We start from the raw sequence: 20,554 nt of genomic DNA, 5'->3' as shown, positions 1-20,554 counted from the left end.
TGAGAAAATAGTTACGTTATCTATTTTGGACTTTAAATTGAATTTGTAAGAATGTCCCTGCGGTGAGTATCCCGATAAGCCTGCCACTGTGTTCCAGTTAGAGTTGTGTGAACGTGTAAAAAAAAAGGAAACACAGAAAAAGAATGTTAAACAGAAACAATGATGCAAAGGGTGTGTGTGGGAGAGAATGGAGAAATGGACAATCATAGCATGAGTGACTATTTGGCTGCTTCTCTAAACATTACACTCTCTTACACCCTCATGGACATCTGCTTAGAGTCTACACAAAGAGATGTTGAAACACATTCTGACACAGTATACACACAATAACACACACACCAACTCATCCATCTAGAATAAAAAAAGTCTGAATTACCCAATACATTACTCACTGGCTGCAGGCTGAAAACTGTGTTTGTTGCTTCTTGTAACTATTGGTTACTCTGACAGTTGCATCACATCCAAACTATTTGCCAAGAGGAGTGTAATATAGAAAAATAATATGTGAACATTTCTTCCTATAAATGCTTTACTGGGCTAAATTCTGGGCGTATGTTATGTGCTACACAGCCATTGATCGGCTATAATCAACTTCCTTCTAAACAGTCTCACAGCACTGAGTTGCACCAGTTTTGAGAGCACATGCAGAAGGAACACTTAAATGAAATAATAAAGGGTGGGAGGGTAAAAAAACGACATGTTTATTAGCTCACACAGATCATAATGCTTTATGGAATAGCTTAGTTCTGGGAAAACAAAAAAGTGGTTACACAAGTGAGCAACGACTGCGCAAGAGTAAGGTTGATTCACCAGTGATGGAAAGGGCTTTACTTTTGTTAGACTTGTCTTCATTACATGGAGATTTTTTTCATTTTTTATCTTTGATTTGAAAATTAAAGGTGCTTTTTTCATTTGATAAATTGCAATAATAGCTGAAAATGGACAGTATGGAAAGAAAGTAGAGATGAAGCCTAATAAAAACAAGAAAGGAAGTACAACCCCAATCTTAAAAAGTTGGGACACTGTGTAAAATGTTGATGAAAACAGATTTTGATGGTTTTCAAATAATTTAAAGCTACAATTTTAAGACTTATGTTCAGATTTTCTTATTTATTCATGTGATGTTACAGTTTTTATTGGTTGATAGTTGTCTGATATGCCTCTTAAATGGAACCTTTGGCACTTTTAATCTTTTATCATGTCTATTGATTTTCTTTCAATGGTCTTTTTATTGAACAACAACACTCATGACAAAACACAAAAGCACATGACAATTGACATACAGAAAAAAAACGCCATAAATGAATGAATGAATCAATAAATAATAATCAAATAAACAAAGCTGACAAAAAAACAATTGGAAGGCAGTGAATGCACTGATTTGAAAAAAATAAAATTAAGAATAATAATATTAAATTAAATTAAATTAAAAAAACAAAAAAAGAACAAAAGAACAACAGAACTGGAGGCTACTCAGAAACAGCTGTTGTAGGTTTCTCAAAGTATGTCAGGAAGGGGCGTCAAACTCTGTAAAATGTATTTTCTGTTCCTCGTGTGGTGAAACAGATTTTCTCCAGAATTAAACAGCTCATCATATCTCTGATCCAGTGTGAAAGAGAGGGAGATGTCTATTGATTTCATATTTTTTATTGTTATATTAGTATTAATATATTTTTATGTTAAACGCATTAAGTAGTTTGTTCTGTCTGACATCTGTCTTGTAATTCTGTGATGACCTAACATCTCACTGGCTGCAAAACAAGTTTACCTATAGGTTCAAAAAAAGTAACCTGAACCTGAACCTGATATCAAATGTTGAAAAATTATTATTTTTATTGTTTTATGAAAAATATGCTCATTTTAAATCTGATGCAGCAACACATTTCCAAACAGGTGACACAGTGGTGTGTCTTCTTTCAACAACACTCACACATTCGGGAATAAAGGAGACCAGTTTCTGGAGTCCCATTCTTGCCTTATATAGAATTCAAGCTCCTCCAGTTCAGCCACTCCTTTGTTGTCATTTTTGTGTCATGATAATCCAAATGTTCAATGGGTGACAAGATGGGACGTGACATTGAACACATTGTTCAGCTATAATTGTGCCCTCTCACACTTGTGAGCTATGCCAGTGGTATTTATGCATTCCCATACCATCATGGATACTGGCTTTTGAATTGTGCGCTGATAACAATCTGACTGGTCCTAATCCTCTTTACAGTGGAGGACGCTGCGTCCATGATTTCCAAAAAGAACGTCAAATTTTGAACATGGGACCATTTTCCACTTCTCACCTCAGTCCATCTTAAATATGCTCAGACCCAGAGAAGTTATCAGTGTTTCTAGGTCATGTTTGTATAGGTTTTCTCTTTGCATGGCACAGTTTTAACCTGCATTTGTGGATGTAGAAATACATTGTGTTTTACAGACAATGGTTTTGGAAATGGATTTTGAGCCCATGCAGTGATTTCCACTACAGAGACATGTCTGTTTTTTAATGCTGTAGTGTCTGACAGCCCAAAGATTGCAGCCATCCAATGTACAGACATTTCCTCTGATTCTCTGCATCTTTTAATGATATTATGCACACATCACATTTTATGGAGATTGGAGTTTTAGGCATAAAAGCAATTATGTGCATTTACGATTTACAATCCCTTATATCATATCAATATATTGTTGGATGTTTATTTAAAGAAGATCATCACTTTGCAAACACATAAGTGTTCAATTTGTTTGACAGAAGGACCTGTTATGAGAATTTATAGAAAGAAAACTTAGAAAAATAAATTTTCTCAAACGGAGATGGTTATGGATGATATTTTGTCAGTACTATGTTTATTATATAATGTCTTAAAGCCAATACTGAACATTTTGGTTTCCATGAAAACCAGGGTCACTAATAGTGCATCATAATTCAACATTCTGCAAAGGGATTGGTCCAAAAGGTATTTTTCATTGCAAACATTTTACCTGTCATTGTGAAAAATTTGTTGTTACTAATGATATCAACAACAGCTTGGTTCTGCTCAAGTCAGCCAGTTAGCTATGACAGTGATGGTACACACAAGCTTGCAAAATACCAGGACCATGAAACTGAAGTTAGCCATCTTTAATTTCATTGACCACACTTTTATGACTGAGAGGTCAAATGTCTCGAGCCGACAGGAGGTGACATTCTTGGAAGCTTGCAAACCCTTCACAGAACAATTAGACGTCCCTAAAAAGTACCCTTTGGTTATGAAAGAGATGCATTTCAAATACACGACTCAAGGAGGATGTTTAACTCACATGGTCACTCAGTGTGGTTCCAAACAGGCCGTTAGGGACACAAACAGAATGTTTTGCACATAGTTGCATGGTAACACAAACAAGCTTTGTGGATAAATTAACAAGTTTGAACTGGAGTCAAAGTTGAATATTTAGTATTGTGAGTGGACTTTCCATTATGGTTATTTAATGAAGACATATCAACGAGGAGATTTAGGTGAAAACAGAACAATTCCACATGGTCCCCTTTTTAAAGATGGCTCATTATAGTTAAGTGAATTATGTTCCCAGTGGGACATGAGGGGGATTTCTGTTACAGTAATTTTATGGTGACACAACAATTTTATAAAGAGGACATATTGGCTGTAAATATGTGTTGGGTGTAAATACTGTCATCTTTTGGTTTTAAAAACATGGAGGACTTAATCACAACTTTAACATAAGGGTGACCTCAGTCAGACAGTTTTTTGTATTCTAATATTTCTACATAAACAGCAAATATTACAAGCAACTCATGAATCATGTGTGTATTTTTCATAGTCTATAGCAGGGGTTCCCAAACTTTCCAGCCTACGACCCCCGAAATATCCGTGCCAAAGACTTGCGACCCCCACTGTCTCTCAAACTGATTAGACATTGCTTCATACTTCATTTAGCTGGTCTGCAGAAAATGTGCCTACCTGCATGCATATGTGGCTGTGTTTCCTGTGCTGTTATGAATTAACCTGCTGCTACTTAGTTAACTTTCAACTAACCCTAACCTCAGGAGTTATCTAGCACCAAAAATGGCGGGCTCCTAACTCAACATTTTTATTTGCAAGGTTTATTTCAAATGTAACTACTATCTTTGTCGAAATTTATACAATAATGGGTAAAATATGTGGGCTGCACGGTGGGGCCTTTGGTAGGGCCTTTGCCTCACAGCGAGAAGGATCCTGGTTCAAGGCCCCAGTCGAGCATGTGCCTTTCTGTGTGGAGTTTGCATGTTCTCTCCGGGTACTCTGGCTTACTCTCACAGTCCAAAACATGCTCACCAGGTTAATTTGTCACTAAATTGTCCGTAGGTGTGAGTGTGTGCGTAAATGGTTGTCTGTGTCTCCATGTTTGCCCTGTGACAGGTTGGCGTCCTGTCCAGGGTGTACCCTGCCTTCTGCCCGAAGTCAGCTGGGATTGGCTGCAGCCCCCTGTGACCCCAAGATGAGATAAGCGGTCAAAATATGTGATTTTGGATGACTTAAAAAAGAAGAGAAATAAACATTCTGGAAGACATCTTGGGACCCCCCCCATTTAAAGCTGGGGTTGGTAATCAGATTTAGATCCACTTTTTGTGGTTAAAATGATCTCTATGTCCCGCTGGTTAGACGGAGTCCTGAGGACATGCTACATTCAAATTCATGCTAGTTATCCGTGACTACCAACCCTAGCTTTAATGTATGGCGATCCCTCAGGAGGTCCCGACCCACACTTTGGGAACCCCTGATCTATAGCATGTTTTTTCTGTTATAATGCAACTTATGCTTTTCAGTATCTCATCAACTATTGCTTGTATATGTGTCAATTTAGTATTTCTTAATTAACTTTTGATATTAGAAAATTATTTGGGTGAAAGCTTTAAATAAGCTCTGAGTTTTCCACACAGTATATTATTTATCTTTGCTCTTTTTTTGTGTGTATTTCTTTTAATTGTGCAAATAAACAAACATAAACATCTGCATTTAATTTATTTTTCCAGTTGTCCAGATAATAAATAATGCCTGGTCAGCAGAAGTGTGTGTTTTATTTTTATTTTTATGAAGTCTGTAAAATTTGTTGATTCTCATACAATAACGCACTAACAGGTTTTGTTGAAGGGGTTGTTGGTGAGTGTGGGATCATTCAGACCACTTGGGGGACTCGGGTATCCCAGAGCCCAGATTAGGAGGAGGAGCCTCAGTGGAGGAAGTAGCTCCACAGCTTGGATGTGTGTGTATGTGTGTATGAAGAGCAGTTACCTCCATAGTGAGAGTGTCGCTAACCACTGGATTGTTAACGCCAAAAAAGACAAGAGGAAACCTACACGCGGAGTTAAACCTTATAGCTTTTGTATCTGACTTTCTTGAGGCACAGGTTGAAGCCGGTCCCAGAAGCGAGGCATTATGCATTCAGACTGCAGGCTGCTATGGGCAGAGCGGTAATGGTGGGCAGGGGACCGACAGGGGCCGGGGTTCTCGTCCTGTCGATTCTCATCATCCTCACCACGGAGGGCTGTCGAGCGCAGAAAGGTTGGTGGTGGCGCACAGCTGCGGTGACAACTGGAGGAGTGTAACCGCGCAGACATGCGGGTCATGCTGGGCTGTAAAGTGTGAACACTGTTGTTTATAAGTTAGATAAGCATGAGGCACGCTGATATGGTTCCCCGAAAGTTAAAAAATCTACCTTACATGGCCGTGTGTACGTGGAGTTCCGCCCGTCATGGTGTTTTGGGTGTAGGGAAACCAGGCAAACCGGTTCTCCAAAAACTGAGATTGTTACAGAGTAACTGCTGCTTTGTTAGGACTGCTGCTTGCTGAATTAGCATGTCGTCTAAAATAACTTGCTACAAGTTCAAAGTAACAGTGTTTCATGTGTTTACGTTTCAGGATAAAGCAGCTACATTTAAAGTGCCAGATTTGTTAATGGAGTCTGGTTTAAGTTCTCTGTGCGCGAGACTTACTGCACATTTAGGAGCTATATAGTGGCCTCGTTCCCTGCTCCAGGTGAACCACATTTCGACGTTACAGTGACATTCCTTCTACTTTCCATTAAACATGTGGTTATTTTGTGAGTGTTTGGTCACTTTGCACCTTTTTGTACTCAAAGTATGGTATGTTTTCAGAGAGGAGCTCAGGTGGTTAAAGATTGGGGGTGGGGTAGCAGCAATGGGGGTATGGCTGTAAACACGTGGACAGTTTGTCATAGATCTAAATCTCAATTATAATTAATTTGTTAATTCCTATCTTCTTATTAGGCCTGATAATTAACCAACTGTGTATGTTCCTGTTGGAGTTCTGAGTGTGAGGAAGGTACTGTGAACTCTTGCTGAATGCCATGCAGTTGTTGAGTATTTGTGACTCAGAGTGAAGCTTGCAGCTTTTTGTTTTTGTCCTGTTCATCTGGATAGTGTCCACTGAGAGGTTCTTACGTAACCCCCAGAACATCCACTTAGCACCATGAAGCGTGACTGTTGAGTGTTATCTCAGGGCCATGAGCACACATCATCAACAGACACTATGTCTTTACTTTCTGACAGCTCAGAGGACGACAACAAACCTCCTGCAGGGATCTGATATCATCAGGATTGGGGGGGATATGTTTCAAGATTTGTTGTGTTGTCTTGATTTTTATAATGTGATATTTCACTGGGACATCAGAACGCCGCCTTTTAAATTGAATGTTGTTGCCAGTAAATATCCTCCACAGCACAGCCAAAACTTTTATTTGTCTATAAACCCACAAGGAGACGAAACAAAGGATCGGTTTACAGATTCATCTAACTGAATTGTTTTTCAGTGATGTCTTTTAATTTTATGTCTCGCTGGACAGAGTCAAGATACCCAGTTTATGATCTCCTGTAAAGAAAAACTTCAATTTCTCTTTTTTTAGATGCTTGAGTTAGAAAATACTTCTAACATCATTTCAATGACTCATCACTTATTGAATCAGATGCTAGTTCTTTGTCTTTCAGTGAACATATTAATGACTGACAAAGAGATCTTGTTTTCCCCCATATGTTCATTCTCAATTTTGAGCTTGGTAATTTATTCAAGGATTAACTGGAGCTGAACTAACAACCCTACAGTTTACTTAATCTGCACTGCCCTGCATCTGTCACTCCAGATTATCAATTACATGCAACACAAGGTAACACATCAGCTTGTTTTTGTGTGACCAAACTACATTTACACAACCTGCATAAAAGCATGTAAACAAATCTTCAAGCAAACAAAGTTTTGTAAAAGAACAATGAGTAATGTTCTGATTTATTATTCTGCAGGATGGAAATGGTTCCATTAACGGAGCACTGAAGGAGTAATGTAGCTAATACAACATTTATAGACATACTACAACTAGCTTGTATGCTATTAGATCAAGAGGTTGTTGTCTCAGAGAAGCCAAAGTATTTTTATTTTGTGTGTGTGTCTCAGTGAGTTCACAAAAGTAATGCTGGATGAGTTTTACTTGCGCATTCTGACTTCACCACCCGGTCTGTGGCATAAGTTTTAGCTACATATTGAAATATGCAACAAAAATGTGGAATAATATTGCATAAGGCAAGAAATCACCTTAAAGCAGCTTAGCACTTTAGTTTATTTAAGCTACCTGAAGGAGAGGGTTTTTGTCGGGGACTATTTTCAGCAGCGGATGTATACACCTTTGTGTTTTCATGTATAGTCTTGACAGCAGGATAGGTTGATGTAATGACGTTTTTAGCTTCCCATTGAAACAGGAGTAGGAAGTGCACGTTTGGGACTACTTTAACGGCCGATTGATTGAATATTTTTCCTCTGATGGGCTGAATCCTCTACAGTGTCTGTGTCTTATCTCATGAAAGAAACACTTATGTATTATTTTCTGTATTTTATAATTTTTAATTAACTTACTCTTTTTAATTTTAGCTTATCTTTTTGTAGCTATTTCCTATGTTTATCTGTTGTTGTCGTTGATAGGGTCCGAGAGAGAAACGTGATATCAAATCCTCTATGTCTGGCGCATACTGCAGTTTTTGACAATAAAGAAGACTTTGAACTTCTTTTTTTTTTTTTATAACTTAAAGTGCAGCAGTGTAGCTTATTAGTGTGTTCTTGACAAATCATTAAACTATATTACATTGACTAATAATACTCGTTAGTCAGAGAGAGTGTTCTTTGTTTTCAAGGGATTTGATGATACAAATAGCAAAACAAATATCTTAAACTTTAACCTATTAAAATCTGCAGACTCAGTGTTTTCATGAAATGCTGATAAAATGTGTTTGCCGGTCGTTTCGGGGAAATTTGTCACATAAATCTTGACTTTTGACCAACTCTATCTTTGCTCTTTCCTGTTTCCTCCTCATCTGTGCTTTATTACTGTCGTCCTTTTTCTCTTCCTGTAACCCTGTGTTTGTGCTGTCCCTCAGGTGATGGCTGCGGTCCCAGTGTGCTTGGCCCCAGCAGTGGGACTCTGTCCTCTCTGGGTTACCCGGGGACGTACCCCAACAACACGGTGTGCGAGTGGGAGATCAGCGTGCCCCGCGGCGACAGGATCCACTTTCGCTTTGCCGAGCTGGACATAGAGGACAGCGACTGCCAGGTCAACTACCTCCGCCTTTACAACGGCATCGGACCAGAGAGGAGTGAGATTGGTGAGTGACGATTAGAGGCGAGACTTGATCAAACTTAGGATGACAACAAAATACTTTTTTCCAGAATTAAAATGCAACAAGGGAGATTCTGGACAGTCAAACCTTCCACATTGTTCTAATGTCAGAAAGAGGGGTGGGGAACTTCTTGTCTCACTGCGTGGGAATCAACCAGATCTATGAGCTCATCTTTTATTTGTTCCAGCAGAGCCTGATTCCAGTCAGGACAATCACGAGCATTAATCTAAAATCGGTCAAGTTTGATTTGACTGATGGGCACAGAGGAGCTCCATCAATGAATTTTCATTACAGCTTGTATGGCTGTCAGCTTGCATCACTCTGTGTCTTGCGTGTGTTGTAAACAATCGAAGAACGAAGACGCACAATTACACAAACACACACTGTATGCATCACATCACAGGAGCCTCTCTATGCATTTAGACTACTTTGATTTAATTTAATTCCCTTATCCATAAATAAAATCTGCACCCCTCCAGTCTCACTCCTCTTGTTTGTTTCCTGTTGGCTTCAGGTAAAATTAACCCTATAAATTCCAGCAGATCATCCGTACAGTGAAAGAACGATGACAACACAGAATCTATGATCATGTTTTTTTTAGGGATGCACCGATCCGATCCTGGTATCGGATATCGGCCAGATCGGACTCAAAAAGCTAGATCGGATATCGATGACAAGGGATCGATATATAGTGCCGATCCATATGGCAGATCTATTCGTCTTAGTTCTATGCGTTTCTGTGTTTACAACAGTCATGTGCGTCTCCTACATCATCAGCGCTGGCCGGTCTGTGCATTTTTGCCCGGCGGAGCATGATGCAAGATAACTACGAGGCTTTGCAGTTTAGGTTAATGTCACGCTTCTTTTGCTAACAACTCCGCCGGAAACCTGCAACATGTGCAGTGGAAATGTTTCAACGGATCGGCTAGTATCATATTGGCAGATACCAAAGCCCAGGTATCGATATCAGTATTGGGACCTAAATAGTAGGATCTGTGCATCCCTAGTTTTTTTATGCTCTGCCTTAAAATCCTGCCAAGTCTATTTAGCACTACTGCTTCCTGCTACCTAATACACAAAAGAAAGCCTCTGTATGTTGAGCTCACTTTGTGGTATACCTCTCCTGAGTAGCTGCATGCTTGTTAATGCTGTGTCATCCTATAGGCTCATATAGCCGATTAGTCTAACAAGCCATTAGGCAAGGGTTGTTTTTTTATTAATATCAGATAAAGTGGATACACGTGTGTTTTGTATTCTAAACTTCCCATGGAACTAACCAGAACCTCTTTGTCCTGCTTTTCTTCCATCTCACCCTGCTGCTGTTTCACAGTGAAGTACTGCGGTTTGGGTCTGAAGGTCCAAGAGCTGATCGAGTCCACTGGAAACCAGGTCACCGTCCAGTTCATGAGTGGGACCCACCATACCGGACGAGGATTCTACCTGTCCTACTCCACCACTGAACACACAGGTAACAAAGTCCCAGTGTACTCTCCTTATCATTGAACCACTGCAAGATGCTCTGACCTTTTGTGTTATGTCCAGTGTCTCACTGCGTGCAGGGACCAAAGCAGATTATATACACCTCTGATTTAGCTGGGGAGTGATAACAGATGTTCATTGAAGATGTTTATTAGTGAGAATTGGCTGCAAATTCAGAAAGTATGCAAATTCCAAAAATCATACGATATGCAGAAGCAAACAACAAAGAAAAGGTGTAGCAGGTGTGGCTGAAAAAGCAGAACAAACAACAACATAGCAAATGCAGAAGTGCTGCAGCCCTGTGTGGGTTAATAATAGGAAGCTGGATTTCAGTCACACATTGTTTTTGAATAATGTAGGATATTTGAGCGTTATGCGCTGGAACTGTAGGGTTTTCTGTCACAGTTTTTTCTTGCATTTTTTTGTTTTTGATTTTGCCTAGATTATATATGTGCAGCAGTTTGATTTGAATGCATTTAAAAAGCATTTCAGCCTTTCTGAAACTCTTTTTTTGAAGCATGTTTTAGTTGCATGTTCCCTCTCTCCGCTGCTATGCCAGAAAAAGCCTAGAAATAAACAACAACACCTAAAGATGACTCTTCCAATGTGACGTTTGCTCATCAGTGAGGATATGCTGAAATACAGAAGAGATAAGGAGCTGTTCTGCTGTGAATGCCTGACTCTGATCAGTCACATATTTGACATTCCTGCTGCAGTGTGCAGGATCAACATGCTGTTGGACATTGGTCATTTTATCACACATGGCTGACTACAGACGAGTGGCACCATCTGTTTTTAAAGGATTCTTTCTCTCCTCCTTTTAAAAGAAAACATTTCTGCGCATGTTTTTTGTCTTGTTGCACTTTAAGGGGACTTGACTTAAATGTACGGTTGCTGTTATCTTACTTCTGGACTGTGGCGGTTGACTATCATCAGCAGAGAATGAGGATGGAAGGAGTGAGAGCAGTTGTTTCAGTGGGACAGGATCAAAGTGGCAGGAGGAAGTGAGAGTCATTAAGAGAAGTGGAAAGTAATCATATTTTGTGGTTTTATTATGAGGCTTCCTGTCAGTGAGGAACTGCTAACCTTTCTCTGATTCAATATTGTGTTACCGAACGAGCCTGTTTACAAGTCCTTTGCAGTTTCGGACGTACAGCCCAAAAATCAGAGTCAGATTACAGAATGTAATGAGGCAAAACAGTTACAGGGGACACCACAGAGAATGTCACCTGTTCCAACAACCAATCAGATTGTAGTAAATGAAGCTGGCTTATAAACCTTGAAGCTGCATGTTGGTAGAAATAGAGTTTAGGTCAGAAAAGTGGAAGACGGTCTCATCAAAGTGTTTGACAGAGTAGTGTTACACAGTGCATAATTTGCAATACCAGTCTCTACTTTCTTCCTCTCTTGTATGTTTTTTGTCTGGTATCAAAGGTGACACGATCTCACTCAAGTGATGGAACTTCTCCATAAGCAGACTGGCCTCAAGCTCACAGCATGAATTTTTGTAATCTATTGTCCTGCATATCCTGTGATTCTGTGTCACACTAGATATCCTGTCCAAACCCCACAGAGGATTCTAAAGAGTAGATGTCTCGTTCTTTGCCTTTTCATTAATACTCTATATACCATTGTTTTAAGGAAACCACTTTCCCAAACATACATTTTAAAATGCTACAAATTAACCAGGATAAAAAAAACCTGTCTTCAGCCAGAAGTTAGGACAGAGGTTTAAAAAAAGGGATGTAGAGTGATACTGATGATACACAAACTCCTGACTTTCAGGCGTTGGTTTGAGATCCTGAGTCATGTCTGCATAGAGGTCACAAAGACAATCTTTCCAGTTGGACCTGGTCACACATATTTATTCACAGCTTAAGTTTGAATTGAATGCTGACAGATGAATTTAAAGACATATCAAGTAAACATTTAACACACAGAAAGATAACAGAAGTGTGTCTTGTAACACCTTTTGTTCATCACTGTTACACACTTAGAGAATCAAACCAGCTTCATAGACTAACAGTTGTATATATAATTGTATATACATGTTTATGGCAAGCTGTTCAGGAAATAAATATATATTTAATGGAAGTCTGAATATATGGAATGAAAGTCTGAATATATGGAATGAAAGTCTGAATATATGGAATGAAACTCTGAATATAAACTCTGACTCGCTCTTCTGATTGGCTCATTTTGAAAGTCCCCCGAGTTAACACTGATCTGGGTTGATCAGGATTCTCCATTGATGCCTTGAAATCATGGAATACCCTCCAACAGACTTTAAAGCTTACATCCATTCCCTCTTTTGCAGAATTTAAGACTTTGATCTCAGACCACTGTGTCTCAAATTGTATCTGTTTTAATTAATACATTATTTTGTGAATGATTGTGTGTTTGTTGTTTCTAATGTGCCTGTGATCTCGACGACATTGGAAATGAGGGAAACCTCAATGTCTTTTCGAGAATAAATAAAGGTTTTTAATTTAATTGAATATTGAATGAAACTCTGAAGCATCCATGTAAATATGACAGATTTAGCCATAAGGGAAATTTTCATCTGTAGTTTAAGATAAAGATAAATAACAGATGGAAACAATACATCATGATAACATGCAAGAGCATCAAACAAGTAGACACACACACACAAATGAGTGATTGCAGACCTGATGTGTGGACCCATCGTTTTTTGTTTTGTTTTTTGGTTGTTGTTTGATTTGTTTTGACTTTTGGGTCTTTTACACCTTTATGTAGGTAGGAGAGGACAGTGGATAGAGCAGGAAACTGGGTGAGAGAGTGGGAGAAGGACATGTAGGAAAGGGGCTGCAGGCTGGAATCAAACCAGGGTCAACCACTGTATGGGTGCGCAACTGAACCATTAGGCTAACCATTATTTAGGATGGGTTGTTAATGTGGGGAAAATGGAGTCTGGAACATCCACAGCAGCAGGTCCCATCAGCGACTCAGAGGAACCTGTACCACACAAGGGAGCTCAGGGACTCCAGAAAATCTATGGTTATTCATTTTAATGGGACTGGAAGAGTTAATTCCCTTGTTTAGACCAGTATCAGACTGCATTAGATAACGAGGAAAAACATGGGGGCCATCAAGTAGCAGATTTCCCTCAGCCATGTCTGACAGATATGAGCCAGATTGTTCTGTCGGAATCGTCACAACACTGACACATTATCTGAACAGTGGTGCATAGATAATCAATACATGTCAAGAATTCCATAGGCGGTGTCTCATGACAAATCTCATGGCTCATGTGTGACATGTCACAAAAACAACAGTGTTTGTTCAGTGAAATGCCATCTTCTCCTTTCAGTTATTTTGTGTTATAAATGGTGTCACCTCGCTTCCTGTTTAAAGCCAGCAGGGGAGTTAAGAGGATTTACTTTGACTCCCAGACAACAGAGTGGAGCTCACGATTTTACCAGTAGAGGTTTGAATATGAGAGAACGTTTGTAGGAATTCATCTTCTAAGTGTGGGACACCTCGAGAGTAGCCTTGCATGATTTGCAGCTGGAAAAAGACGTCTTTATTTTTTCTTGAAACGAACCCAAAAGTGATCAATTATAGCTATTAGCTGTTAGCTGATGTTACATTACCTTGCTGTTGTTATGTTACTTACAGATTGCGGTTCTGAGCTGTCATGGAAAGTCTTCATAGGTGGAACAGACTCAAGTTTCAGTAACAGTTGAGACTCAAATCCAGCTCGTTCTGAGCTTTGTTTACAAAGGAGTCATCAGTAACTCTCTACCTCTGGACATTAAAACGACGAGCTCTCTGGGTGTTTTAAAAGTAAATTTAAGACTTACTTTTTTAATCTAGCTTTTAATTTGGAGTCATTTATATTTAGCCCTGGACTGCATTATTATTATTATTATTTTTATTTTAACCATTATTTTTTGAATAATTGTTTTAACATATATTTATCTTATTTAGTTATTTATTTATCTATTATTTCTTGTATTCAACTGATCTTGTTAACACTTCCTTATTTTTAACTTTTCTTTCCACTATTACTTATTTTATTAATTTTACTGTGTTGATTTTATTTTTAAGTATTTTCTTTATAATCCTGCCTTTTATAATTTTACCATTGCTGTTATTTTCTGTCTCTCTGTTATTTTTTGAAGCACTTTGGGCTGCGTGTTTTTATGTATGAAAGGTGCTATATAAATAAAGTTGAGTAGAGTAGAGTGGTGAGCACAAACCACAACATTGAAGGTGTTGTTTTCCTGAAAACATTAAAACTGTCACTGTTTTCTAGTGCTTTTGAATTCAGGAAGAAAAAAATAACTGAACAACCAAAAATAAAAATGTACAGGCAACTTTTCGAGACATACTGAATCAACAAAGTGCAGATCAGATGAAAAGCAGAGCAGTGAAATGGACTTTTGGCTCGTCCTTTAACGCTGTCCTAATAGGACGGCAGAGTCTGAAGTCAGGTTCAGACCAACTCTTGTGAAGTCCTCGAAACAAGCTGTTCAGAATAACTGGAAAACACGTCTGGGGTTAGGCCAACACCTGTGACTCTCTCATGTTTGGAAACTTCACAAAGGTTCAGTGAGGACACCCAACATGGAGACATGTATGTAATAAAATACACATCAGGTCTCCTTTAATTAAAATGCATAGTTAAAGAGTTTACACAGCACAGATGGAGAATCATCATTCTGTGTTGCTCTGACAGTGTTAGTAAATGAAAACCTCTTCACTGTTTACAAACATGACTGATGAGCACATGAGGATGATGATGTAGTGAGGTATTTTAATCACACCTCTTCACTGTGTCCGGAGGAGCATTGTGTCTATCCTTTTCAGTCGGTGTGCTAACTGCTCCAGGATGAAGGAACTCAATCCAGAGTTTTATTTTTCATCTTTTAATAATAAATCTGTTGCTTTGATATTAAAACGACAATTAGTTAATGTATTTAGATTATACAACATTTTTATTTATTTATTTATTTATTTTATTGTGCAAGAAATGTGTTTTACAATAAAGGGTGACCAAGTGATAGTAGATAGAGTAACACCAGGCAGTCAGGATGCTGAACTCTCTCCCTGTTTGCTCCCTCTTCCCATAGTGCCCCCTTCACAGACTTAACCCGGTCACTGACCCCCCCCCCCCCCCCCCCCCCCCCCCCAAAAAAAATCAGTGCTGAGGATCTGAGAGAAATGCAATATCAAATCCTCAGTATGTCTAGTGCCCACTGCGGTTTATTTGACAATGAAGAAGACCTTGAACTTTGAACTTTGAACGTAAACAAGGCACGAATATGGACAACAATTAAAAAAACGAAAACAGACAGACATAGAAGTGGTAATGATAGTAATACTAATAATAAGAGGAAAATCAAGGCCAAAACAAAAGAGACAAACAAAGAAAATCAATTGATGTTTTAGGGTCTCAAATTGAGGGAAATGACAAATATTGGGGGGACTGAAGAGTGAAGAAGGGGGAGAGGACGGGAAGTATGAGGTGGATTAATATTAATGTATTATGAGTAATTAGGGTACTTCCAATAATAATAATATTACTAATAATAATAATGAAAATATCACACTTTCACTGAAACGTCTTTCTTTTCATCAACAGCAAGCAAACACAAATATTTAATCTTTGAAGATACTGACCGCAGCTGGAGAGTGAAAAACAGGATTATATCAGATTCATTTATTTGCTAATAACTTACAGAAATTATTATTATGCAGTATTTAGCTGTTTACTTTCTCTGGGATAGCTACGAGTTGATAAAATGACTCATACTTCAAGCTCTAAGGAACAAAAAGTGCTATCATCGTTTGTGTTTTGGCACTGCTAATGAAAACCATCCAACACAAGTATGTAAGAAGACTTAATTATTAAAAAAAACTCTTGAACAAAGGTTTTCAGATCTGATACGATGATGAAAAATAAGTCAATGGATGCTCCACAACTGGCCAAGAATCATGTACATGACAGCTGGATAGCTGATACACCTGATGCAGATGGTCACAGAATACAGCAGCTAGTTAGTTTGCAGCCGTCCCTGAGACACAGAATCAGATTCTAATGTCTTAAGTTGATGCATTTATAATAATTCAGTATGAGATAACTTTGTCATGTAGAGCCTTTTCAGATAAACTGACAATTTGAGCCACAAGATGAAAACTACATCAACTCGCGCGCGAGTGTGTGTGTGTGTGTGTGTGTGTGTGTGTGTGTGTGTGTGTGTGTGTGTGTGTGTGTGTGTGTGTGTGTGTGTGTGTGTGTGTGTGTGTGTGTGTGTGTGTGTGTGTGTGTGTGTGTGTGTGTGTGTGTGTGTGTGTGTGTGTGTGTTTTTGTGCAAGGGAAAGCTGCAACCCCGTCCGTACGCGTTACTATCAGCACGAATGAATCACAGTGGAAAGCAAACACGGCCGTCAGTAGACCTAACTAATTCCCCCCCTGGAGCACACCGCTGTCTGTGTGTTTGTCGTGTAACCGACAGTGCAGATGAGCGTGGGAGGACAGTTTGCACAGCTAAGTAAATCAGTCACCATGGTGACTTGCGGTCACTGGGAGTCTTCGTCAGTTTGACTCACCGGCTGGTTTACCAGATAAATGGGATTTTTGATAATGTGGTCAAGACTCAGCTGGACTGACCCCCCACCGCAGGGTTACATGGAATTCCAGGCAGCCAGCATCATCCTGTGGGAGATGTTTGGTGTAACTTTTTACTGTAACACTCCGGAAATTACATTTTCTTCAACTTTAGCCTCTAATTGGGGAATTTTTCGTAATTCTTTCGAGCAAACAACGGATATCATTAATCAGGACTGCTACAAGCAACAATAACTGGTCCTTATTGAGTCATGGCCTACTGTTTTTCAAACTTTTATTTGACTTTCAAAATAAGTAGAGCTGAATCGACTTTCTGCAGATTTCAAAATCAGTTGAATTAAATATAACTAGTTAAAAAGCACATTACATCTCAAACATTTACTGCTTTTAGTCTGTCCAGTTTAACGAATCCTGCCTTTTTCTCTTTGTTTTTTCTCATTGGGCATCAAGGAGTTTTTAAAATATGATTTCACCTGATTTTCACAAGTTATCTTTCCATCTTTCTTTACATTTCAAAGTCAAAATCACAGTGCTAAATGGGTTAAAAAACAACCTACTTTCATTTCAAATAAAAATGCTACAAATAACTTCCCATGAGTCTTTGGCAAAGTATTTTCCTTTTGCAACTTCTTCATTCACACTATTCTCTTTCCAAATTTACAAACAGATCAGACTTTTTACATTTTTTGTGCAACCTCTGCTTCAAATGTCTTTTTTTTTTACCAAAGTTCAGATCATGTGAGCCCAGATGGTTGGTGTCCAGTGGTTAATCCCCACAGTAGCATCAATTCTCCTCATACAGGACACAAACCAACAGCATGAAGTCAAGTACAAAAAGAGAGAGTAGCAAGTTCCACTGCAGCAAGTTCTCTTTACTAAGAGATTCCCACTACAGGGAAATTACTAAAATAGTAACAAACTTCCCAACATGAACCCCAGAACAGAAACTGTCAGTTTTCCTGGGGGAAGGGTCAGCAGCTCCTCTGGCTGCTAAATATGTGTCTGCCTGTCACAGCCTGAGGGACGCACCACCCCATAATATCTGATTTTAGGTGAAGGTTTTATGAGCATACCGCATCAAGTGAGGACATTGAGATATGCTGTATGGGTGACACCATCGTTCAGTAATGCTTATAAAATATGTAATTAATATAATATGTATTGAATATAATATGTAATGTATGTGTATGAATTGTATGTTCTTTGGCAACAAAATGTCTTTGTTCATGCCAATAAAGCAAATTGAATTGAATTGAAAATTCAGAGAGAGAGGGGGGGGGGACAGGTTTTTCAGGAGCATGCAGCAGAGAAGCCAGCTCTGACTCTGTTGGTTTGCCTCTTTGCAGATCTAATCACCTGCCTGGACAAAGGAACTGATTTCCCCGAGGCAGAGTTCAGGTAAACACAGTTTGCTTTGTGTGGATATTTGTGTAGCAATCAGCCTGTCTGATACTCACTGTGTGTTTTTGTGTCTCTGTCTGTTTAGTAAATACTGTCCGGCTGGCTGCTTGACATCCACAGAGGAGATTTCTGGAACTATACCAAATGGCTACAGAGAGGTGGGTACCTGCAGTTTACATGAGCATGCAAAGGTCAATCACGACATCTGGGGTCTCTGGACTGTATTTGTTTTCTCTGCGCTGTCTGAGGGTTATCCAATGTTTTGATCCAGTATTAAAGAGCACCATTCGAATCATTTTGCTCTTCATTACCATTAACAGTACTTCCCAAGTGTTGGTATGTCTTCACCCATTTTTTCTGTACCAGTACTGTGTACAGGTTGGTGTATACAAACATTAAAACAACCTCATTTTCAAAGCCCAGGACTCTTGTTTTTTTTTGTTGCCCCTGCAAAAGTGTTATATCTTAAAGACAACAAAAATATATAACACTGTTTTGGAACATGGGCGACAAAAACATTGTCTTGAATTGACAGCCAAAGTAATGCATTACATTAAGCTGCTGTCCGGCTGAAACCCCGTACCTCCAAAACTGCAGCTTTTCAGGAAATAAAAAAAAACCTGTGATATTTTAAATAACGGAACACTGAACGGGATTCTGTCACAAGCTCTTTTTAATGCTTTTTATTGGCTGGCATTTTGTAATGCCCCCACTGAAAGGCACTTAGGGTGACAAAAAACATCATTTTTTTGAAATACTAATAAATAATGAAATATGAATATGAGGTTTCGGCCTGACAGCAGCGATTTGCTACAAAATTACTATATCCTCCTGGCAGTAAAAGTGATGTATCGCAATTGTAACAAAAGTAATAGTAAGCAAAGAAAACATTGCACTGGTATTAAAAGGCTCTTGCATATTGCCCTTTCAAGGCGGGACATTTACATCCACATGATGCCTCGTCTGCAGTGTGTAACCAAGCGACAACCTCCAGTCTCAAACTATGAAGCCCATGCGGAAGTGTTATAAACTACAATTCATCAAGAATCTCCTTGAGACTCCGTAAACCACATACACACCCATAAAAAAAACCCCCATCTTTGCAGCATTAATAAACATGTTTACAGCCTGGTTCAAAAAAACGGCTTGGCTCTACATAGCTAATTTCTCTATATCGGCAAAGTCGTTCCACTTCTAATTCTCCATCAGAGGTTGTAACAGAGGTGGAGTGGGGGGAACACAGTCGTGATGTGTTGGGTCGGGCAGAACAGCTCTGTGTGTATGAGCCAATCTGAGTGGGTGTGTCTACAGGCCTTGCCTCTCGCGCATCTGCAATGCAATGTGAAATCACACACCAATATAAAGCCATCTTCGGAGGGCTTATGGTGGGACTGTGTTCCAACACATTTGCAGATTTGCAGTGTGTCAGAGCCTAAAATCTTGTGGGCAACAAATGTATCATATCATTTTGGCAAAGAGAATGAATATTATTGAATATTTAGCACTGAATATTGAATGCTGTTGAATGTTGAATGAAATTGTTGACTTGAATTATTAGTTGTGATTAGCTGTGGCTACATTATCTTTAAATAAAAAACCAAACAAAAAAAAAACTGGCACCTCTTCTTCTGGCACTAGATGGCAGAACATGTGGCCAATCAACTTGAAGCACCTTGTCACACTTACTAAGGTTTTTCCCTCCACTCTAAATTCTTGCTTGTGTTGTACGTCGCTTTGGACAAAAGCGTCTGCTAAATGAAGTTGTAGAATTGTAGAGTATTTTATTGTGATAAAGGGTGTTGCATTGTCGCAGCAACTGGAGTATCCGATCGAATTGGCAACAGATGTATCAGCAACAATAGTGTTGTACTATTTGGGCAACAAAAGTGTCTTTGTCCCATTAGCCACAAAGGGATTGTATTGTCAACAAGATGACTGTCTCATACTGGTGACTTAAGTATCGTATCATATTGGCGACACCAGGCATGTTTTGTAGTGCCGACAACCATTGGCAACAAAAGATGAGACAGTAATGGCAGCTAATAGTTGTGTAATAATGGCAACATAAGTTTTGTGTTGTAATGGCAGCTAAGGTTTGTATCTGAATAGTAACAACAAATGTAAAGTCATGGAAACTAAACATAGTATGATGTTGCATCCTTTAGGCAACAAGACTGTTGTATCTTATCAGCAACCAAATGATTGTGTTGTTAAGTTTGAAATTCAAGTATTGTAACAACCCCGCTGTCTCCACCATGTTTGTTTTTTCACTCCCACTCAATACTGCTCATCAAATCTGCACATCTCTCTGTTTCATTTCTCCTCTTCCCTTTTTTAACTGGCCCCTTCTTTGTGGTATGCAAGTCCTGTTCTGATGACCTCACAGCACCCCTGCTGCGCCTGAGATCATGGGCGCCGAGTCTCTGGCTGAT

The 20,554-nt window shown here is 39.1% G+C and overlaps 1 protein-coding gene across 1 annotated transcript in view; it reads left to right on the top strand.

The window, feature by feature from the left end:
- The first annotated feature begins 5,172 nt into the window (after positions 1 to 5,172).
- Positions 5,173 to 20,554, top strand: part of dcbld2 (discoidin, CUB and LCCL domain containing 2) — a 31,081-nt gene continuing 15,699 nt past the window's right edge. Inside the window, exons 1-5 of the mRNA XM_034693487.1 lie at positions 5,173 to 5,531; positions 8,408 to 8,632; positions 9,978 to 10,115; positions 18,068 to 18,119; positions 18,208 to 18,280. Coding sequence (XP_034549378.1) covers positions 5,429 to 5,531; positions 8,408 to 8,632; positions 9,978 to 10,115; positions 18,068 to 18,119; positions 18,208 to 18,280 — 591 coding nt within the window. The 5' untranslated portion in view covers positions 5,173 to 5,428. The remainder of the gene's footprint in view (positions 5,532 to 8,407; positions 8,633 to 9,977; positions 10,116 to 18,067; positions 18,120 to 18,207; positions 18,281 to 20,554) is intronic.

Source organism: Notolabrus celidotus, chromosome 10, assembly GCF_009762535.1.
Source record: "Notolabrus celidotus isolate fNotCel1 chromosome 10, fNotCel1.pri, whole genome shotgun sequence".
NCBI classification, from domain to species: Eukaryota; Metazoa; Chordata; class Actinopteri; order Labriformes; family Labridae; genus Notolabrus; species Notolabrus celidotus.
Note: the sequence above shows the minus strand (reverse complement) of the source record. Positions and strands in the feature narration are given on the sequence as shown.